This window comes from Hemitrygon akajei, chromosome 6, assembly GCF_048418815.1.
Source record: "Hemitrygon akajei chromosome 6, sHemAka1.3, whole genome shotgun sequence".
NCBI classification, from domain to species: domain Eukaryota; kingdom Metazoa; phylum Chordata; class Chondrichthyes; order Myliobatiformes; family Dasyatidae; genus Hemitrygon; species Hemitrygon akajei.
The window spans coordinates 27,407,126-27,431,428 of record NC_133129.1 but is presented as its reverse complement, the minus strand read 5'-3'; the positions used below and the strand labels follow the sequence as shown (position 1 = coordinate 27,431,428).

The 24,303-nt window shown below is 44.3% G+C and overlaps 1 protein-coding gene across 3 annotated transcripts in view; it reads left to right on the top strand.

Annotated features, from left to right (window-relative positions):
• The window catches only part of glra3 (glycine receptor, alpha 3), a 241,766-nt gene that overhangs the window by 43,056 nt on the left and 174,407 nt on the right, over positions 1-24,303 (top strand). For all 3 annotated transcript variants that reach the window (XM_073048025.1, XM_073048024.1, XM_073048026.1), the window contains exon 2: positions 23,183-23,310. In XM_073048025.1, coding sequence (XP_072904126.1) covers positions 23,183-23,310 — 128 coding nt within the window. The remainder of the gene's footprint in view (positions 1-23,182; positions 23,311-24,303) is intronic.

The following is a 24,303-nucleotide window of genomic DNA, read 5'->3' as shown; positions in this document are numbered from 1 at the left end:
ACTGTTCAAATAGACAGAATCAGAATGGAAATGTATTAAAACTTTGTGATCATCTGACAGTTTACATTTAAACTACATCACCTGTGCATCGTGCTAAAATCATCTTCATTGTACAGTTTGCCTTTGAATGTGTTTCTTCCAGTCATTGAAAGGATCAATATGTTTTAGTGATGTGATGTTTAGGCAGTCATTTGCAGAGGGGGAATTGCTGGGAATTGCAATCTCAAAGTAGCCATTATTTTTAGATATTGTATATAAAATTATAAGAACATAATAGTAACATCTTTAACAAAGATGTTGCAAGGATGGGAAGATGTTAGAAGCTAGAGGCTTTACTCCTTGGGGCATAGGAGACCGAGAGCTGAACTCAGAGAGATATATAAAATCATGAACAGAATAGACATAATGAATACTCTTTTTTTCCAGGGCTGCTGAGTTGAAAAATCGAGGACAAGATGTAGTTTTAAGTTTAGAGGTGAAAGATTTAATAAAAATATGAAGGACATTTTATTTTACATAGTGGGAGGTAAATATATATGGAACCAGTTGCTAGAAATGATTGAAGTTGTAGTAAGATACATTGAATAGAAGGTTATAGGCTATGTAGAAGGGCAAGGTTAGATAAAGCATGGAGCAGGTTTATATGGTCAGTACAATATTGTGGGCCGAAGTTCCTGTGCTGTTCAACATTCTATGTTCTAACATAATCAAGGTCACATCCTACCCCAGTCATTCTCTGTTCTTCCCCAGGGCTGAATCTGTTGAACCTTTGTTGACCTTCTTCAATTGCAAAACTATCCTTCCTCAGATAGGAATACAAGACCTCCAAGGGTTGGCATGTCTCCAATGGCTTTCACCAATTTCTACAAATGAGTTATAGAAAGCATCCTGTCCAAATACATCACGGCTTGGCTTGCAACTGCCCTGCTCGAGATTGCGAGAAACTGCAGATTGTTTTGAATGTAGCCTAGTCCATCATGCAAACCGGCTTCCTCTCAAGGAAAACAGACAACATGGTCAATGACCACTCCTATCCTGGCCATTCCCTCTTCTCCTCATTCACATTGGGCAGAAGAGAGAGAATGTACCACAGCCTTAAAGATAGCTTCTATACTGATGTTATAAGACTCCTGAATGGACTCCTGATGTGACTAAAGATAAGGTTCTGATCTCCCCATCTACCTCACCATGGACTTTGCACTTTATCTGATCACCTGTACTGTTTCTGTAACACCATATTCAACACGTTCTGATTTTCATTTTTACTACTTTGATGTACTCGTTAGAGAAATGATCTGTCCAGATAGCATGCAAACAAAGGTTTTTCATGTAACGCAGTACATGTGACAATAATAACCCAATCACAAATTTCAATTCCAAACCCATTAACACCCAGCTTTATACTGTCAGTAAATTTGTATATATTAGAGTTTGTGCCCTTATCTAAGTCATTGATGTAGAGTTTGAAAAGCTAGAACCTTAGCACGAATCACGGTGGCAACATGTCTGCTGCATCCTCCATGAAAGTTTACAGTATATCCTACTCTTTTTTACTGGCTGTTGTAAAGAAAAAGATTATAAGATATATGAGCAGAATCAGGCCATTTGGCTTATTGAGTCTGATTAACCAATGGCTGATCCATTTTTCCTCTCAGCCCCAATATGCTTCCACCTCCCTGCATCCTTTCACATCCTGACTAATCAAGATTTTATCATCCTCGGCCTTAAATATACCGAATGAGTTGGCCTCCACAACTACCTATAGCAATAAGTTCCACAAACTCACCACTAAAGATATTCCTCATCATCTCTGTTCTAAAAGGACACCCCTCTATTCTGAGACTGTGGTCTTAGACTCCCCCATAGAAAACATCCTCTCCACCTCCACTCTATGGATTCCTTTCAATGAGGGCACCCCTCATTCTTTTGAATTCTAGTCAGCGGAAACAGAGAGTTATCAAACACTCCTCATATGACAAGCCTTTCAATCCTGGACTTATTTCTGGGAACCTCTCTAGTTGCACCACATCCTTTCTGAGATAAGGGACCCAGAACTTCTCACAATATTCCAAGTGAGGCCTCACCAGAGCTTTATAAAGCCTCCACATTACATCATTGCTTTTATATTCTAGTCCTCTCGAAATGAATGATTAACTGATAAAGATAAAGATTTGTCACATGCACATTGAAACATCAAAGCATTCTGTGAAATATATCGTTTGTATTAATGACCAACACAGTCCGAGGATGTACTGGGGACAGCGTGGAATTGTCAACCTGCTTCCAGCGTGAGCGTAAAGTGCCCACAACTTACTAACCTGAACACCTTCGGAATGTGGAGGAAAGTGGAGCACCCAGAGTTAAGCCACATGGCCATGATTATCTCTTCAGCTAGGTACATAATCAGAAAAGGTTTGGCAAATATGTGTTCCCTCTCCTCATTCAGTATTTAGTGACTGTGGCCAATCCTATTATTCCAATGTGCCTTATTACCAGTTCTTTATAACAGATTTAAGCATCCATTTTCCCCACTGATGATGTCAGCTCAATCGATCCGCATTTCTCCAATTCCATTTAGAAATAATGGAGTGACATTGGCTATTCCCTATCTGTAGCAAGCATACCAGAATCAATGAATCTTTGTGAAGATGATAACCACAAAGACCATTACCTTAATCGGCACTTCTCTCAATACCCTAAGCTGAAGGTCAGTGGGGATTAATGGGGTTTTGGCCCTATTAGTGTTCGAAGTTCATGTTTAATTGTCATTCAAATATACATGAACACCCATGGATGGATGGTTGCTTTCTCCAGCGCTAATTACCTTCAGCTCTTTCACGTTCAATATGTTCTTCATTATAACTTTTGTGTTTTCTCTGACTACTTCTACAAAGATGGATAAAAGTTCTCTCTGACATCACCTTTTCCTCCAGTAAAATTTCTCTTGTCTCAGAATGCAAGGGGCCCATATTAATTTTTGTTAGCCTTTTCATTTTTGGGGATCTGTAGATGCTTTTGTGTACCTCCTAACAGGTTCCAGTTGCCTGCTTCAATTCCTTGTTAATTCCTTGTTAATAGAGGCACGTGCAAGGAATACATTGACCCTTTGACAAAAATAAAATGATTAAAATAACCTGTGACAAAATCTGTTCCATTCTGTTAACGTATGCTCAGCTGCTGCACTGTGAAGCCTGTGTAAAAGACAAAATAATTATAGAATATTAATGCTAATAATTCCAGTGGATTCCTTGTCGCTTTGGGGGGGGGGGGCGGTTAGAGCTTGACTATAAGTCAATTAACTTGATATTGCCTAGAATAAGGAAATGCAGAAAGCAACGAATGCTTGAAAACAAGGATCAAAGAATAATGAAAATGCTATATTTGGGCTGTCACATGTTTCCTGTTTGAACAATGCAAGATTAGAGAGCAAAAAAGTTTGAAATTTAATTACCACTATTTTAGGTACACCTGCAGTTAATGCAAATGTCTAATTGGCCAATGCGACAGCAACTCAATACATAAACACAGGCAGACATGATCAAGAGGTTCAGTTGTGCAAACCAAACACTGGAACGGGGAAGAAGTGTGATCTAAGTGACTTTGACTGTGGAGTGACTGTTGGCGCCAGACGGGGTGCTTTGACTATCTCAGAAGCTGCTCGTCTCTCGGGGTGTTCATGCACAACAGTCTATAGAGTTTACAGAGAATGGTGAGAGAAATTAAACTAAACTCCAGTGAGTGGTGGTTCTGTGGGCAGAAATGCCTTGTTGATGAGAGAGGATGGGGATGAGAATAGCCAGATTGGTTCAAGCTGACAGGTTGGTGACAGTAACTCATATAACCATGCATTACAACAATGGTCTCTAGAAGAGCATCTTTGAATACACAACACATTGAACCTCGAAGGGGATAAATTACAGCAGCAGAAGACTATGAACATATACACAGTGGACACTATTAGGTACAGGAGACAGACACTGCATGTATTAGAATATGGAACAATATCAAAATGCTGGAGGAGCTCAGCAGGCCAGGCAGCATCTATGGCAAAGAGTACAGTCAACGTTTTGGGCTGAAGCTCTTTGGCAACACTCTCCTACCGAAGGGTCTCAGCCCAAAACATCATCTGTACTTTTCTCCATAGATGCTGCCTGGCCTGCTGAGTTCCTCCAGCATTTTGTATGTGCTATTTGGATTTCCAGCATCGGCAGATTTTCGCTGGTTTGAGGTTAGAATCAGGTTTATATATCACTGTCTAATATGGTGTGAATGTTATTGTTTGTGGCTGCAGTACAGAGTGGAGACATAAAATTATACTAAACTGAAAAATAAATGTATCTTCTAAAAGAAATGGAAAATGAGGTGGTGTTCAGAAATTTGGTACAGGGGAACAAACTACAGTCTCCTCCCCGATGGTAGCAATGAGAAGCGGACATCCGTGGAGGGTAATAGACTGTCAAAGTTTCAGGTTGAGATCCTTCACCTGAATGTAAATTATGAAGTGATGGGGAAGTAAGTAGAACACAAGCTCTTACCTGTAGTTAAGGGATCAAGGGAGGTACCCTGGTAAATGCCTTCTTGAAATATTTGTTTCAGCAGTGGTATCATTTTGAAAGTATGGTATAGATATAGTCCTAAGCAATATGGGCACCAGCCACAGGACAAATGTTTTACACAGTTCTTCATTCTCTTTTCACTTAAAATTGAAAGGTGGCTATACAGATTTCTGATTCTTTGTTTTTTTATGCTGGTAGAGATGGATCACACGATTGTACCCTATTAACATTAATAAGAGAGTTATTAATAAGAGAGTTAATAACATTAATAACTCTTGCTTGCTGATGAAAATTCCAAGGCCAGTAACATACACACAAAATACTGGAGGAACTCAGTAGATCAGGCAGCATAAACAGTCGATGTTTCAGGCCAAACCCTTCAGTCTTGATGAATGAATTCTGATTAAGAGCATCAGCCTGAAATGTTGACTATTTATTCATTTCCATTGATGCTGCCTGACCAGCTGAGTCCTTCCAGCATTTTGTGTGTTGTTCTGGTTTTCCAGCATCTGCCGAATCTATTGTGTTTTAACATAACAAGAAAGATATGGAACACAAACCAAAGCTGCAGATGCTGGAAATCTGAAATAAAATGAAAGATGCTAAAAACATCCAGCCGGTCAGACGTCAGTTGTTTCATTTATTTAAGGTTACAGCGTGGTAACAGGCCCTCAGGCCCAATGAGCCCTTGCATCCATGTGACCAATCATCCTGCTAACCAGTACATCTTTGGAATGCAGGAGGAAACCAGAGCACCCAGAGGAAACCCACTCAGTCACTGGGAGAACATGCAAACTCCTCATGGGCAACAGCGGGAATTGAACCCGGGTCGCTGTTGCTATAACAGCGTTATGCTAACCGCTATGCTGCTTTGTCATGGAGTCATATATCATGGAGGTAGAATCTTCGGCCCAACTCTTCCATGCAACCAAATAGTCTAGTCCCATTTGCAGTGCTGAAGCTCTGATCATGTCAGGTAGCATCTGTGGAGAGAGAAACAGGGTTCATGTTTCATTCAGTGGCATGACTAACAGGCTTCCACAGATGCTGGCAGACCGGTTCAGTGTTTCCACCATTTTCTAGTTTTATTCCTGTGTGGAATTAACAGCAGCCAGTATGCCTGACCATTGTACACCACAAATGATTAAACTTTCTCCTCTATTCTGTAGCTTTTCTCCAGCTCGTTTTGGTTAACATCACCTACTTTGTCACATTCAAGAGTAGGTTATACTCTTGATGTTAGAGTACCCTATTTCCTGTCTAAATGGGGGGGGGGGGCACTATCTTGTGGCACTATCTTGTGGCATACTCTGACCTCACTAGTGTGTGCAACTGGATTCAAGGAAGAACTTGGATCACCTTCACTGCATTAGTGTACCCAGAGAGCCATTGCCCCAGATTGCTGTGGAAGCCATGTCATTGGAATATTTAAAACAGAGATTGACAAGTTATTGATTAGTAAGGGCATCAAAGCTTACCAGGAGAAGGTAGGACAATGAAGTTGAGAGGGATAATAAATCAGCCATGATAGAATGTCAGAGCAGACTCAATGTGCTGAATGGCTAATTCTGTTCCTATATTTTATGGCCTTATGGTCTATACCCTTGACATCCCCTTTCACTGAGCTGGTTGAAAGTTCAAAGTACATTTATTATCAAAACGTATATGCACAATACAAACTTGAGATTTGTTTCCTTACAGGCAGTCACAGAACAAAGAAACATCAAAAGAACCCCTTAAAAAAAAACACCACCCAGTGCACTTGGGGATGCCATGACTCTGCTTCGACCCCAGTTCCACATGCCATGACCGGGCCTTGCCTGTGCCTCCGTCACAGCTCGTCTCTGCTAATTCTGGGTAATTCCCTCCTGAGTGCAGTTCCATTAAAATCGGTGATTTCCTTCTGGCAACCTGCCCACTTGTCCGTCCTTTCTCTGTTAACTTCTGTGTGATAGACTTCAACCGTTTGGCTGCGCACATGCACTTCAGAATCAGAATCAGGTCTATTATCACTGTCTACGGCATGACATCTGCTTTTTGTGCAGCATAAGGACAATTACCATGCATTACCTAATAAATATATAGTATAAAGGGAAGTTCTCCAACCTTCCACTTCCTGAAGTCCACAATCAGTTCTTTAGATAATAATTAAAAATAATTAAATATTATAACTAATTAATGATTACTATTATTTAGTGAAAATTAATCATTATGCACAGTAGTATAACGGTTAGTATAACACTATAATAGCATCAGAAACCCAGGTTCAATTCCATGCTGTCTGGAAGAACATAGGAATATATGAAATAGGAGCAGGAGGAGGCCATCTGGCCCATCGAGCCTGTTCCACCTTTCAATAAGATCATGGGTGATCTGCCCATGGACTCATCTCCACCTGCCTGCCTTTTCCCCATAACCTTTAATTCCCCTACTATGCAAAAATCTATCCAGCCTTGTCTTAAATATATTCGCTGAGGTAGCCTCCACTGCTTCATTTCAGCAGAAAATTCCATAGATTCACCACTCCCTGGGAAAAGCAGTTCCTCCTCATCTCCGTTCTAAATCTTCTCCCCTGAATCTTGAGGCTGTGTCCTCTAGTTCTAGTCTTACCTATCAGTGGAAACAACTTTCCTGCCTCTTTCTTATCTATCCCTTTCATAATTTTATATTTTTCTATAAGATCTCCTCTCATTTTTCTGAATTCCCGTGAGTACAGTCCCAGGCAACTCAATCTCTCCTCATAGTCTAACCCCCTCATCTTTGGAATCAACCTGGTGAACCTCCTCTGCACCACCTCCAAAGTCAGTATATCCTTCCTCAAGTAAGGAGACCAGAACTGCATGCAGTACTCCAGGTGCGACCTCATCAGTACCCTGTATGTTTGCAGCATAACCTCCCTGCTCTTAAATTCAATCCCTCTAGCAATGACGGCCAACATCCCATTTGCCTTCTTGATAACCTGCTGCACCTGCAAACCAGCCTTTTGTGATTCATGCAAGAAGTCTGTACGTTCTCTCTGTGACTGCATGGGTTTCCTTCAGGTTCTCCAGTTTCCTCCCACATTCCTAAGATGTATGGGTTAACAGGCTAATTGGTCGCAAGGGTGTAATTGGTCTGTTCTGGCTCATTTGGCCAGAAGGGCCTGTTTAAGTGCTGTATTTCTAAATAAAAATAAAAAGAGAATGAAAAGTCCAACCCGTATTTGTTTTATTCTCTGCCCTGAGGCCAGGCTTATCAGCCTGACTTCTGTCCTTTCGCAGCGCAGGATAGAAATGAACTCGGTGACAGCCCTAGTGGATTGGTGAATTACTGTCCCATCTATCTGCACGGTAACTGACTCTGCTTTGGACTGAAAACATACTACAAGCTTAACAATGTGCACTGGAGGATTTACTCCATAAAATAAGGGACAAATTGAAAACAAATGAATGGACTGAATCAGCCAGACAGACTAATGCAACAGACAGACAGACCATCAAGATGGCGGCGCGACGACGCAGGGCGCAGCGGCCACTCCAGTAAGGAATATCCGTTATCTGTAAGTAGGGGCCGTGCACAATCCTGATTTGATTGAGACGGATGTGTGAAGCACGGAGGAACATCTGGCGAAACTTCTGACATGCCTGTGCTGCTGACGCTGCTACTGAGCGATCGGAGAGATCTCCAGAGAGGAAGGCCCCGAATCCTCGGCTTTGCCTGTTGCTTGGTGGCCGGAGCCGGGGTTGAAGCACTCGGCAGAGATGGTGCTCGGTGCTCGGTGTCGGAGGGCTGGTCGGAGGCACGAAGTTGTCGGAAGTTTTCGGACGGACTCACAGTTGGCTGTGCTCGGGTGCTTCCAGAGGCTGCATCGGGAAGTTTTGCCACGTTGGAGGTTTCTTCCTTCTGCCATCTGCGTGAGATGATGGGCTATCTGGGACTTTGAGACTTTTTTTTTACCGTGCCCATGGTCTGCTCTTATCAAATTATGGTATTGCTTTGCACTGTTGTAACTGTATGTTATAATTATGTGGTTTTTTTGGTCAGTTAGTCTTGGTCTGTCTTGTGTTTATGTGATATCATACTGGAGGAACATTGAATTTCCCCTTGGGGATGAATAAAGTATCTATCTATCTATCTAAAGTTTCTTAAAGGATATTAGATTGAAAAAACATGCCCCATCAATAACCAACGCAAATCGAAATGCAAAATAAAAATAAATCCTGGAACTGCAGCAGATGATTTCCATTTGATTGATGTGGGCAGAAAACTAGGGAAGAAGGATATTGGAAAATGAAGTGTTACTAATAGATAAAGATTAGTAGAATACTCACAGTATTCTCGCTTATTCTAATAGCATAGCAAGCTCATGCACGGTAGTAGATAGGAGCCTTGAAATTGTTCACCTACATCTTAATGGTGATAAAAGAAAAAACATTGTGAATCATCATGATGCTGATTGTGGAAGTCTCATAATGATCAAAATCTTCAATAGCAAGAATAGTGTTGCTGGCTTTCCCCGTACAAATCTGTGTAAGCAAAATTAGGCACGCATGTGGAGGTCAACATTGTACAGATTGCAACAGTCTGTTCAGGGTCAAGGGAGGCAGCACAGTGGTGTAACACAATGCTTTTCAACACCCCCACTATAAGATCTGGGTCCATTTCCCACTGCTATCTGTAACGAGGTTTTACATTCTCACCAAGGGTGGCGGGTGGAGATACGTCTCTACCAAAGGAGGTGTAAGGTCCTTGCCTCCTCTAGCCTGTGGGTCACCCTTGGGCAAGGTGTAGCACCTGCTTAGCGCTCCTCAGTCATGGTCAAGTGACACCATGAGAGATGGTCGTATGAGCAGCTGGTATATATCACGAGTCCTGGTTATGCGACCTTTGATGACAGGCAGAAAATCTCTGAAGAGTATTGATAATGGCTGGGGTCACCTGTCTTGTAAAAACACTGCTCAGAAGAAAGCAATGGAAAACAATCAATCTCTCTCTCTCTCTCTCTCTCTCTCTCTCACACTCACACACACACACACACACACACACACACACACACACACACACACACACACACACACACACACACACACACACACACACACACACACACACACACACACACACACACACACACACACACACACACACACACACACACACACACACCCCCTTCAATCACAGAATCATTCTCATAAACTTCTTCTGGACTCAACTCACACTGCAAGTTATTGTTTAGAGAATCCTGTTCCTTTGCACCTCTGATGTCTGAATTTTCTCCCCACTTAGAAAATAGTCTGTGCCTTTATTTCTTCTACTAAAGTGTATGACCATACACTTCTCCTCAATATTTTCCACGTCATTTATTTGCCATAGTCTCAATCTGCCTAAGTCATTTTGCAGACTCCCTGCTTCCTGAACACTATCTGCCCCTCCACCTACCTTCATAACGTCTGCATACCTGGCCACAAAGTTATCAATTTTGTCATTCAAATCCTATCCAAGTCCAAAAGACCAGGAGATGTAGGAGCAAAATTAGGCCATTTGGCCCATCAAATCTGCTCTGTTATTTCGTCATGGATGATCCAATTTTCCTCTCAGCTCCAGTCTCCTGCCTTCTCCCCTTACTCCTCAATGACCTCACCAATCAAGAATCTATCAATCTCTGCCTTAAATATGCATAAAGACTTCCACAGATTCGCCACTATCTGGAGAAAGAAATTTCTCCTGATCTCCATTCTAGAAGGATGTGCCTCAATTCTGAGAATGTGTCCTCTAGTCTTAGACACACCCAACATAGGAAACAAGCTCTCCACATCCACTTTATCACAGCCTTTCACCATTCAATAGGTTTCAATGAGGTCACCCCTCATTCATCTAAATTCCGGCGAATACAGGCCCAGAGCCAACAAACACAATTCATGTGAGAAGCCATTCAATCTTGGAATCATTTTCATGAACCTCCTTCGAACCCTGTTCAGTTTCAGTACATCCTTTCTAAGATAAGGGGCCCAAAGTGCTTTCAATGCAGTTCAGGATATGAGATCAGTTAATTAAATTATCCAGAATTAAATAGGCAGGTGACAGTGAAGCTGTTAGATTGCCATAGAACGTAATTTTTTTGAGTTATGGAGTTGCACGGTATTGAGGCGGCATATTCTGCCCATCATGTTTATGCAGACCATCAAGTGTCCATTGAGGGCTTCACCTAGAAGGAGAGATCGGATTAACTGGAGCTTTTCTTCCCTGGAATGTCTGAGGCTGAGCGGGGTGACCTTATAGAATTATATAAAATCATGAGGGATCTAGAAAAGGTGATTGGCCAGCATCCTTTTCCCAGGGTAGAGGAGTCTGAGTCGAAGATGAGAAGAAAAGATTTAAAGGGGATCTGAAGAGCAAATATTTCAAAGGGGGGTGGGGGTAGGCAGATGGAACAAGCTGCCAGAGGAAGTGGTAGAGGCAGATGTAATTACAACACTTAATAACACATCTGTGCAGTTTATTGGATAGGAAGGGATTCTATTTATTTATTTTATTTCGAGATGCAGTGTGATCACAGGCTCTTTGGCCCAATAAGTCCACGCTGCCCAATTACACTCCTGTGGCCAGTTAACCTACAAACCCATATGTCTGTGGAATGTGGAAGGAAACCAGATGGTCGTGAGAGTGTGGAATCAGCTGTCAGTACAAGTGGCCCATGCGAGCTTGATTTCAACGTTTAAGAGAAGTTTGGATAGGTACATGGATGGTAGGGTTAAGAAGGGCAATGGTCCCAGTGCAGGTGAATAGGCGCAGGCAGTTTAAATGGTATTCGACAGGGACTAGAAGGGCCAAAGGGTCTGTTTCTGTGCAGTTTTTCTCTATGACACCCGGAGGAAAAGTGGTCATGAGGAGGCCATACAAACTCCTTATAGACATTGGTGGGAAATGAATCTATGTCCCTGGTCCTATGGTACCATGCTGCTCAAAAGTTTTGAGGGATATGGTCCAGATGCGGGCAAATGGGATTAGCTGAGGTATTTAACTAGGTCACCATGGACAAGATGGACAGAAGGATCTCAAAGGTTTCAAAGGTACACTTAATTCAGAGAAATGTGTATAATGTACATCCTGAAATGCTTTTTCTTCGCAACCATCCACGAAAAACCGAGGAGAGTCCCCAAAGAATGAATGACAGTTAAATGTTAGAACCCCAAAGTCCCCACAGCTTCCCCCCCACATCTAAGGGGCAGCAAAGCAACAATCCACTCTCCCCCACTGGCAAAAAAAAATCATCGGCACCTACCTCCAAGCACTCAAACATGCAGGAAAGCAAGATCTGCTTCCGTTCTGTATAACTCGATGAACAGAGATCAAATCTGGATCTCAGCAGAGCTCTGCTTTAACCAGCTTACAGTCCTCCATACATTGCCACAGTGGCTGACCTTCGGAAGTACTTCAATTGTCGAGAGGTGTTTGATATGTGCCAAGTTCTCTTATCCTGGACTGTCAGCTGGATCAAGGTACACAATGATCTGCATCCGACATGATTATCCATCCGAATAACCCTGATAATCCAGAGAACCCACATGTTAATCATTGGTATTTGGAAATATAATCCCACCTGCAAACATGGCTGGATCCTTTTCAGCTCTTTTGTCTGCTCTCCTTTATGAAAATGGTCTCTGAGTATCCGTATTCAGCCAGGTTTCTACCCGGAGTTGTGTGAAGCAGTGAGGGGTCAGCGCCTATGGAGCTAAGAGTTCAGTGAGGTGGTGAAGGGTTAGCGAAGGGGCCAGTTAGCAATGGGCAAGGGGATGGTGAGTGTGACAGTTCGGGCTCAATGAGCGGACGAGTGTGTGGTCAGTGAGGGAGCCAAGAGGGCCGGAGAAATGTCAGCAAGATGGGATGTAAGAGTCAGTGAGGAGAGAGGGGGCTGTGACTGAGGGGTCAAGAAGAACAGAGAGGAAGCAGTGAACAGGCCGAGAGAGTTGGTGAAGGATCAGAAGAAGGGCCAGTGAAAGGTCAGGGAACAGGACAGTAAAAGGTCAGGGAACAGGGCAGTGAGGGGTCAGTGAGCAGGGCAGTGAAAGGTCAGGGAACAGGGCAGTGAAAGGTCAGTGAGCAGGGCAGTGAAAGGTCAGGGAACAGGGCAGTGAAAGGTCAGTGAGCAGGGCAGTGAAAGGTCAGGGAACAGGGCAGTGAGGGGTCAGTGAACAGGGCAGTGAAAGGTCAGTGAACAGGGCAGTGAAAGGTCAGGGAACAGGGCAGTGAAAGGTCAGTGAGCAGGGAAGTGAAAGGTCAGGGAACAGGGCAGTGAGGGGTCAGTGAGCAGGGCAGTGAAAGGTCAGGGAACAGGGCAGTGAAAGGTCAGGGAACAGGGCAGTGAGGGGTCAGTGAGCAGGGCAGTGAAAGGTCAGTGAGCAGGGCAGTGAAAGGTCAGGGAACAGGGCAGTGAAAGGTCAGGGAACAGGGCAGTGAGGGGTCAGTGAACAGGGCAGTGGAAGGTCAGGGAACAGGGCAGTGAAAGGTCAGTGAGCAGGGCAGTGAAAGGTCAGGGAAGAGGGCAGTGAAAGGTCAGTGAACAGGGCAGTGAAAGGTCAGTGAGCAGGGCAGTGAAAGGTCAGGGAACAGGGCAGTGAGGGGTCAGTGAGCAGGGCAGTGAAAGGTCAGGGAACAGGGCAGTGAAAGGTCAGGGAACAGGGCAGTGAGGGGTCAGTGAGCAGGGCAGTGAAAGGTCAGGGAACAGGGCAGTGAGGGGTCAGTGAGCAGGGCAGTGAAAGGTCAGGGAACAGGGCAGTGAGGGGTCAGTGAGCAGGGCAGTGAAAGGTCAGTGAACAGGGCAGTGAAAGGTCAGGGAACAGGGCAGTGAAAGGTCAGTGAGCAGGGCAGTGAAAGGTCAGGGAACAGAGCAGTGAAAGGTCAGTGAACAGGGCAGTGAAAGGTCAGTGAGCAGGGCAGTGAAAGGTCAGGGAACAGGGCAGTGAGGGGTCAGTGAGCAGGGCAGTGAAAGGTCAGGGAACAGGGCAGTGAAAGGTCAGGGAACAGGGCAGTGAGGGGTCAGTGAACAGGGCAGTGAAAGGTCAGGGAACAGGGCAGTGAAAGGTCAGTGAACAGGGCAGTGAAAGGTCAGTGAGCAGGGCAGTGAAAGGTCAGGGAACAGGGCAGTGAAAGGTCAGTGAGCAGGGCAGTGAAAAGTCAGGGAACAGGGCAGTGAAAGGTCAGGGAACAGGGCAGTGAGGGGTCAGTGAGCAGGGCAGTGAAAGGTCAGGGAACAGGGCAGTGAAAGGTCAGTGAGCAGGGCAGTGAGGGGTCAGTGAGCAGGGCAATGAAAGGTCAGGGAACAGGGCAGTGAAAGGTCAGTGAACAGGGCAGTGAAAGGTCAGTGAGTAGGGCAGTGAAAGGTCAGGGAACAGGGCAGTGAAAGGTCAGTGAGCAGGGCAGTGAAAGGTCAGGGAACAGGGCAGTGAAAGGTCAGTGAGCAGGACAGTGAAAGGTCAGGGAACAGGTTAGTGAAAGGTCAGGGAACAGGACAGTGAAGGGTTAGGGAGCAGGGCAGTGAGGGGTCAGTGAACAGGGCAGTGAGGGGTCAGTGAGCAGGGCAGTGAGGGGTCAGTGAACAGGTCAGTGAGGGGTCAGTGAGCAGGGAAGTGAGGGGTCAGTGAACAGGTCAGTGAAGGGTCAGGGAGCAGGACAATGAAAGGTCAGGGGGCAGGACAGTGAGGGGTCAGTGAACAGGGCAGTGAAAGGTCAGTGAGCAGGGCAGTGAAAGGTCAGGGAACCGGGCAGTGAAAGGTCAGGGAACAGGGCAGTGAGGGGTCAGTGAACAGGACAGTGAAGGGTCAGGGAGCAGGGCAGTGAAAGGTCAGGGAACAGGTTAGTGAAAGGTCAGGGAACAGGGCAGTGAAGGGTCAGGGAGCAGGGCAGTGAGGGGTCAGTGAACAGGGCAGTGAGGGGTCAGTGAGCAGGGCAGTGAGGGGTCAGTGAACAGGTCAGTGAGGGGTCAGTGAGCAGGGCAGTGAGGGGTCAGTGAACAGGTCAGTGAAGGGTCAGTGAGCAGAGCAGTGAAAGGTCAGGGAACAGGGCAGTGAAGGGTCAGTGAGCAGGGCAGTGAAGGGTCAGGGAACAGGACAGTGAAGGGTCAGTGAGCAGTGCAGTGAAGGGTCAGTGAGCAGGGCAGTGAGGGGTCAGTGAGCAGGGCAGTGAGGGGTCAGTGAGCTGGGCAGTGAAGGGTCAGTGAGCAGGGCAGTGAGAGGTCAGTGAGCAGGGCAGTGAGGGGTCAGTGAGCAGGGCAGTGAAGGGTCAGGGAGCAGGGCAGTGAAGGGTCAGGGAGCAGGGCAGTGAGGGGTCAGTGAGCAGGGCAGTGAGGGGTCAGAGTGGGGTCAGTGAGGGGTCAGTGAGCAGGGCAGTGAAGGGTCAGGGAGCTGGGCAGTGAGGGGTCAGTGAGGGGTCAGTGAGCAGGGCAGTGAGGGGTCAGTGAGGGGTCAGTGAGCAGGACAATGAGGGATCAGTGAGCAGGACAGTGAGGAGTCAGTGAGCAGGGCAGTGAAAGGTCAGGGAACAGGGCAGTGAAAGGTCAGTGAGCAGGGCAGTGAAGGGTCAGTGAGCAGGGCAGTGAAAGGTCAGGGAACAGGGCAGTGAAAGGTCAGTGAGCAGGGCAGTGAAAGGTCAGGGAACAGGGCAGTGAAAGGTCAGGGAACAGGACAGTGAAGGGTTAGGGAGCAGGGCAGTGAGGGGTCAGTGAACAGGGCAGTGAGGGGTCAGTGAGCAGGGCAGTGAGGGGTCAGTGAACAGGTCAGTGAGGGGTCAGTGAGCAGGGAAGTGAGGGGTCAGTGAACAGGTCAGTGAAGGGTCAGGGAGCAGGACAATGAAAGGTCAGGGGGCAGGACAGTGAGGGGTCAGTGAACAGGGCAGTGAAAGGTCAGTGAGCAGGGCAGTGAAAGGTCAGGGAACCGGGCAGTGAAAGGTCAGGGAACAGGGCAGTGAGGGGTCAGTGAACAGGACAGTGAAGGGTCAGGGAGCAGGGCAGTGAAAGGTCAGGGAACAGGTTAGTGAAAGGTCAGGGAACAGGGCAGTGAAAAGTCAGGGAGCAGGGCAGTGAACGATCAGGCAGCAGGGCAGTGAGGGCTGTAAGAGGTCAATGAGCAGGGCAACATACAATCAATGAGTGTGTCATTGTGTGGAGCAGTACAGGAATGCAGGATCCCTAGCGGGGATGCCTGGCAAGCAGGGAACTGAGTAGCATTGAATGGGGTAGTGAGGAGAAGCCAGGTAGGTCAGGGAGTAGGACACTGAGGAGTTTAATGAGTGGTCAGCATGGGATGGGTGAGGAAACAAGGATGAAACGAAGAACCAAAAACGAAGAAAATAAATTCAGAGGACAGCAAATATAATTATTATCATATTATTGAGATGCAATCTGGAAAAGGCCCTTCCAGCCCTTCAAACTGTGCCACACAGCAGTCCATAAGACCATAAGACATGGGAGCAGAAGTAGGCCATTCAGCCCATTGAATCTGCTCCACCATTCATTCATGACTGATCCTTTTTTTCAATCTCCTCCTCAACCCCAGATCCTAGTCTTCTCCCCATAATCTTTGCCGCCATGTCCAATCAAGAACCTATCAATCTCTGCCTTAAATACACCCAACAACCTGGCCCCCACAATTGCATGTGGCAACAAATTCCACAAATTCACCACCCTTTGGCTAAAGAAATTTCTCTACACTCCTGTTTTGAAAGGGTGCCCCTCTATCCTGAGGCTGTGCCCTCTTGTCCTAGACTGTCCCACCATGGGAAACATCCTTTCCACGTCTACTCGGTCTAGGCTTTTCAACATTCGAAAGGTTTCAATGAGATCCCCCATCATCCTTCTGAATTCCAGTGAGTACAGACCCAGAGCCATATGATAAACCTTTCATTCCTGGAATCATCCTTGTGAACTTCTTCTGGAACCTCTCCAATAATGCCAGCACATCTTTTCTAAGATGAGGAGCCCAAAACTGTTCACAGTTCTCAAGGTGAGGCCTCAGCATCACATCCTTGCTCTTGTATTCTAGACTTCTTGAAATGCATGCTAACGTGGCATTTGCCTTCCTCACCACCGACTCAACCTGTAAGATAACCTTCAGGGAGTTCTGCACAAGGACTCCCAAGTCCCTCTGCATCTCAGAGTTTTGGATTTTCTCACCATTTAGAGAATAGTCCACATGTTTATTTCTACTACCAAAGTGCATGACCATGCATTTTCCAACATTGTACTTCATTTGTCACTTTCTTGGCCATTCTTCTAATCTGTCTAAGTCCTTCTGCATCCTACGTGTTTCCTCAACACTACCTGCCCCTCCACCAATATTCGTATCATCTGAAAAGTTCTCAACAAAGCCAGCTATTCCATCATCTAAATAATTTATATACAATCTAATTGTATAATCTCCTATCTAATCCTAACAACAAGACAGATTACGATGGCCAATTAACCTTTGGGCTGTGGGAGGAAACTGGAGGGCCTGAAGAAAACTCACGCCGTCATGTGGAGAACAAATTCCTACAGGCAGTGGTGGGGATTGAACTCAGGTCACTGCTACTGTAAAGCATTATGCTACGCTATTGTTCCTCCCCTATAAGGGCAAGAGTTATGGAGAAAAAAACCCAAATAATAACATAGAAAGTTCCAGGAGGTTCTGGCCAGAAAAGAAACATGGATTGGAAAGGTTTAGAAGGTTAAACACGGGTAAATGGAACTAGCTTGAATGGGCAGCTTGGTCAGCCTGAATCAATTGGGCTGAATGGCCTGTTTCCGTGTTGGATAATCCTATAATAAAAATCAAAAATCAACTTTATTTGCTATACAGTATGTATTATCACATATTAGGAACTTGCTGTAGTGTGTTGGTAGGACATGCAACAAAAAACAATATTCAACAACTCTAGAAGAGTAAAGAATTATATAAAGATAAATTGGAGGTTGAAGTATTTATGCACTTTTTATTCCATATCTATTTCTTAACCTGTAACTTATTTTACTAATTCTTTATTCTTTAGAATTGTTGGATATTGTCTTTTGTTGCGCGTTGTGCCCTGACCAACAGCTGATTCCTAATACATGTAAATGTGTATGGTGAATAAAGCTGATCCTTGATCCTTGAAAAGTGATGCTGTACTGAACACAGGTTTGAATTTTTGCTAAGCTTTAGAGTGAAGGTTGCGGAAATTCAGCTTGAAGAGTTATTGCAATTGTAAATGCTTCAATTTCAGTGGATTTACAGACCAGCGACAACAGCATTGCTGATAAATGGGGAGTTGTCAGTCCAGCAAAGTGCCTCTCATAAGCTGCAGAAGGGATCTAAAACAGTCACAGCAGGAACCTACAAAGAGCATCACTAATTCCTAAGACACTGCCACAAATGAGGTGAAGCTGAAACTCTGAAGATAATTTAAGTTAGATTGAATAGTGCTTGTCGCTTGTAAGGTCTAGACTGCAGCAAAACATCATGCATTTCTTCCTGGAAGCAGGAAGGAACCACTGCTTGCTGAGCTAGTAACATTTTTGTGGAGGGCAAAAGATGAAAATTACAAAGGCCTTGCAAGAGAAGTGCTGATGAGGATTGCCAAGGTGGTGCATGTGCTATAAGGGGACTTAGGACAAACTTGGTTTATTTTTCACCTGTGCAACACACAGCTAGAACCACATCATCAAGTTTGCCAATGACACGACCGTGGTGGGTCTCATCAGCAAGAACGACGAGTCAGCTTACAGAGAGGCGGTGCAGCGGCTAACGGACTGGTGCAGAGCCAACAACTTGTCTCTGAATGTGAACAAAACAAAAGAGATGGTTGTTGATTTCAGGAGGGCACGGAGTGACCACTCCCCACTGAACATCGATGGCTTCTCGGTAGAGATTGCTAAGAACACCAAATTTCTTGGTGTTCACCTGGCGGAGAATCTCACCTGGTCCCTCAACACCAGCTCCCATCCCCCATCCTCATCACATTCTACAGGGGTTGTATTGAGAGCATCCTGAGCAGCTGCATCACTGCCTGGTTTGGAAATTGCACCATCTCAGATCGCAAGACCCTGCAGCGGGTAGTGAGGTCAGCTGAGAAGATCATCAGGGTCTCTCTTCCTGACATTACAGACATTTACACCATACGCTGCATCCGCAAAACAAACAGCATTATGAAGGACTCCACGCACCCCTCATATAAACTCTTCTCCCTCCTGCTGTCTGGGAAAAGGCACCGAAGCATTTGGGCTCTCACAGCCAGACTATGTAACAGTTTCTTCCCCCAGGTTCTCAGACTCCTCAATACCCAGTGCCTGGACTGACACCTTACTGCCCTATTGTCCTGTTTATTATTTATTGTAATGCCTGCACTGTTTTGTGCACTTTATGCAGTCCTGGGTAGGTCTGTAGTCTGGTGTAGTTTTTTATGTAGTTCAGTCTAGTTTTTGTACTGTGTCATGTAACACCATGGTCCTGAAAAAAAGTTGTCTCATTTTTACTATGTACTGTACCAGCAGTTATAGTCGAAATAACAATAAAAGTGATGACTTAACTTGACTTGGCTTGACCTTGGTTCCCCTCAAATGAGACGGGTAAATGTCAAATGAGATGTGTGAGGCTGCATTTTATACAGAGAATGGTGTGTTTCTGGAATGTGCTGCCAAAGGGAGAGGTGGAGGCAGATATGATAGAGGCGTTAAGACTATCACATGAATATACTGAGCATGGAGGGTTATGGACCCAAAGGGAATACTTTGACTAGATGGCACTTCAGCAGAACGTCATGGGCCATAGGGCCTGCTTCTGTGCTGTAGTAGTCTTTGTTCCAGCTCAGGCATCATTGTTTGGACAAACAAGCATACATCGGTTCATCAATCACCAGCCAAAATCAGAGTCACAGAGCATAGAACATTACAACACCGTACAGGCCCTTTGGTCTACGATGTTGGGACAACCTTTTAACCAATTCTAAGATCAATCTAACATATCTCACTACATTGACTTCATTTTTCAGTAATCCATGTACTAAAGAGTTTCTTAAAGGTCCCTAATGTATTTGCCTCCACCACCACCCTTGACAGGGTGTAAACAAAAACTTATCTCTGACTCTTCCGCCCCCATAACTTCCTCCAATCACCTTAAATTTGAAGCCCCTGGTATTAGTCACTTTCACCTTGGGAAAGAAGACTCTAGTGGTGGGATCTTGAAACCTCTATCATTGCCTCTCATTCCCCTTCATTCGTTGGATCTGGAATGGAGTATACTTGTTGGTGTCTGTCAGGTAGAGTGACTTCACATCATGCAAAAAAAAAACAGAATAGGCCCACATTCAGGATGCTGAAAGGAGCAGCTCATTCATTCATTACCATCCAATATAATGCAGCAAGTAAGTTGTGTGATAAAAGTCCAGGCTTTGCACAGAGGCTGTACATCATTGTCTCCACTGTCAACTCCATAAGACCATGGATTCATTCAGTGAAGATAGTGTGAGACTCTTCCTTTTCAAAGTTCAAGGTAATTTTATTTTTATCCAAGAACATATATCTCACCATGCATTACCTTGAGATTAATTTTCTTGCAGGCATTAACAGTAGAATAAAAATAAAGTAAAATCAATGAAAAACTGCACACAAAGACTGGCAAACAATCAATGTTCAAAAGAAAACAAACTCAGCAATTGCAAAAAGAAATATTTAAAAAATTAAGTAATACCGAGAACCTGAGTGATACAGTCTTTAAATTTTTAATAGGTTTCAATAGGTACATTTAATGTGAGAGAAATGTATACAATATTCATCCTGAAAATCTTTTTCTTTGCAAACATCAATGAAAACAGAGGAGTGCCCCAAGGAATGAATGACAGTTAAATGTTAGAGCCCCAAAGCCCCCCCAGCTCCCCCTCCCATGCATAAGCAGCAGCAAAGCAATGATCCCCCTCCCCCACCAGCAAAAAAACAACGGCACCCCCACCGAGCATTCAAGTGTGCAGCAAAGTATCAATAAAGACACAGACTTGCAGTATCCCAAAGACTACTTGTTCACCTGGTATTCGACATACCGTAGGCTCTCTCTCCCCCTAATAAAGGAAAAAGAGGTGTCCCCATTTCACAGCAAGAGGGGAGACATAACAAAACATCTCGCTGATTTATGGTGTCAAAAATCTGTTGCGTCGCTTCTTCTGAGCTCTGTGCCCAAAGAACTTGGGTCTCTGGGTACACACCCAGCAGCCAGCTCACTGCTTTCGATCTTCCGTCTCGCACGACACACCAGCTTTCTGCGGCGGCACTGACCTCAAGTCCGCCCACCTCCAGAGCTGCAAAATCCCGGAACTCCGATGGTGCGCTCCTTTTCTAGGCCGGGTCCTTAGTATATCGAATCGCGGTCAGGCATGAGACCCCGAGAGCGGGTCCCGTTTTCACAAGGAACCGAAGTCAGCGTGTAACTCCAGGTCAGGGTCTTCAAAAGAACCCTGAAAGGAAAAAATAGAGATATTAAAGATAGAAGTAGAGCTGTTTCCCAGGATGTAAGCAAGATGCACCTTTAGGCGCCATCGTCTACCTAAGCTCCACCCTCAGAATCCATAATTTGTGGAATCAGTTCAGAGTTGAGGTGAGTGATGATAACAATGCCAGTTGAGGATCCCTTAGTTGAATGGTAATACCTATTCCTAAACCTGCACCTCTTTGCTGATGGTAACAGCAAGAAGAGATCATGGCCTGGATGATCCGGTACTTGCTGGATTCTGCTTTTTTGTGGCAGCGCTCCTCGAAGGTGTGCTCAACGGTTCAGAGGGCTTTTCCTGTAGTGGACTGGGCTGTATCTACTACTTTTTGAAGGCTTTTCCATCCTTAGTCATTGGTGTTCCCATAACAGGCCTTGATACAATCAGTCAGTATACTCTCCATCATACATCTAAGAAAGTAGTAGAATCAAGCATCAGAATTGGTGGTGGGGTCAAATACAGGAGGTTTCAGGTATAAAATAAACAGAAAGTGAATAAAGAGTAGTGTAAGGAAAATCATTTTAACATAGTGTATAATTTTGGACCAGTGTGGCGGATAGAGGCGTCTTAATAAGCTGGTAAGGAAGGCGGGCTCTGTCGTGGGCAAAGTACTGGAGAGTTTAACATCGGTAGCTGAGCGAAGGGCGCTGAGTAGGCTACGGTCAATTATGGAAAACTCTGAACATCCTCTACATAGCACCATCCAGAGACAGAGAAGCAGTTTCAGCGACAGGTTACTATCGATGCAATGCTCCTCAGACAGGATGAAGAGGTCAATACTCCCCAATGCCATTAGGCTTTACAATTCAACCGCCAGGACTTAAGAACTTTTTAAAAGCTATTATTAATGCTTTTTGAGATAGTGATTTAGATGCATATCATATTTTTTACTGAGTTAAGTATTGTATGTAATTAGTTTTGCTACAACAAGTGTATGGGACATTGGAAAAAAGTTGAATTTCCCCATGGGGATGAATAAAGTATCTATCTATCTATCTATCTATCTATCTATCTATCTATCTATCTATCTATCTATCTATCTATCTATCTATCTATCTATTGTGGTCTTTACAAAGAAGACAATTGTGGGCATGCTTTGTTGGTGCTGGAAGCATGGCAATATTTGTGGGCTGCCCCAGCACAATCCTTGCTGATATGATTTGACGCAATTGACTTACATCACTGAATGTTTTAATGTTATGATGTACAAATAAAGCAAGTCAAGCATGTCTTTATCTTTGAATTGGATACATATATACTTGTAAATTTGTAAAGATTCCAGCCTTAGTTGGAGTGACATGTTCAATTTTTTCTAAAGCTCCCTCTAGAAAGGGTGTGAAAGACGGTGAAGGTTCAGTTACTGGGTGTATTGAATGCAGAAAATTAATGAGTTTTGAATATTAAGGGAATTGAGAGAAGGGAGTTTAGTACTAGAGACTGGTGCTGAAGTCAAAAAATATCAACAGCTTTTCCACAGGCAAGTTGCAGTTTTTCAGGTTAAGCTGCAATTATTCCCTTAGCAGCTGCAGCAAGCTGATCTCTCTCACAATCCAACTGTTTTCTGAACACTGTCGTGACTCAGAATCCTCATCTGAAGTCATGAGGAAGCTTCGGTGTGCATTTGAGCAGTAACCCCAAATGTTCATTTATTAAAGAGATCTCAGGAAATTGACTGAGGTTCACTTGTAAAGATGTGAATACTTGATCTCTATCAAACTGCTAGAGTGCATTAACTTTTAACAACCTTCTTTAAACTTGATCAAAAATACTTACGTCTGGTGTGGAGTCAAAATAAGTGAGTTTCACATGAGTGGCTGTCACAGATGTATTTGGCTGTGTGAAGCTTATATTGACTGTGTACACTTTTAAGACAGAGTTTGGCAGATTCTTATTGATCAAGAGTGTGAAAGGTTATTAGGATGAGCTAAATTGGGATTGTGGTGAAAGAGTGGAAAGATCTTAAAGAACAAAACAGTAGAGGTGATATAGATGTGGGGGAAAATAAACTGAAGGTCTACAGGGAAAAGAGAATGAGACTCATGGGATTGCTCTGTTATCTGGTGGCTGAATGGCCTCATTGAATACTGTAAAAAGTAGTAGTTCTGCCTCAGTGTTTTCAATCAATTGGATCTTTCACTTTGGGTTTGTGTGTTTGCTTTCAGCTTGGTGACAACGAAGGAAATAGCAGGTTCAAGGACCCGTCATCCCCCCATGTCTCCATCAGACTTCCTGGACAAACTGATGGGAAAGACATCAGGATATGATGCAAGAATTAGACCCAACTTTAAAGGTATGTTCTGGTATAAAAACAGGAATTGCTGGAAATACTCAGCTGGTCAGGTAGCACATGGTAGACCAAGAGAGTTATTCAGAGTTGTTTGTGACCTTTCATCCCAGTTGGGAAAAGTTAGAGATTAAAATGTATTCATTAGTAATGAAGGAGGGAGGAGAAGAGTGAATGGACAAAGGCATACAATGGGACGGAAGGCAGGAGAGTTTACATGCAGTGGCCACTTTATTAGGTACAGAAATGGAACCCAGTGTAGTCTTCTGCTTCTGTAGCCCATCCACTTCAAAGTTCGATGTGTTGCACATTCAGAGATGCTCTTCTGCACACCAGTGTTGTAATACATGGTTATTTGAGTTACTGTCGCCTCCTGTCAGTTGGACCAGGCTGGCTACCCTCCTCTGATCTCTCTCATTAACAAGGCATTTTTGCCCTCGGGATGTTCACTTGGGTTTTTTTTTTTGCATGATTCTCTGTAAACCTGAGACTACTATGCATAAAAATCCCAGTAGATTAAAGGTTTACGAGATAACTCAAACCAACAACCATACTGCAGTCAAAGTCACTTAGGTCACATCTCTTCCCCATTCTGAATCTCTTGACCATGTCTGCATGCTTTTATGCCCTATATGAAAGTACATGATTAGCTGATTAGGTATTTGCATTAATGAGCAGGTATACAGACGTACCTAATGAAGTAGCCATTGAGTGTAAATACTGATGCTATAAGGTAAAGGGAAGTAACAGTAGAACAAGTAAACTATAGGCTAAATGTCGAATGTGAGCAAAATCATTATCTGAAAGAGCTGAACTCAGCATCGAGTCTCTCTGTTGTCTTGCAGGGTATTTCTAGCATCTGCACCATTTTGACTTCTACAACATTACTGCAACCTTAAAGAAGATGTGCACTTTTCAGAAGTGGACTGCAATGATAACATATTGCTAATGTTCATTCATCAGTGGGTGTTGTGACAAAGTGAATATCAAAAACAAATA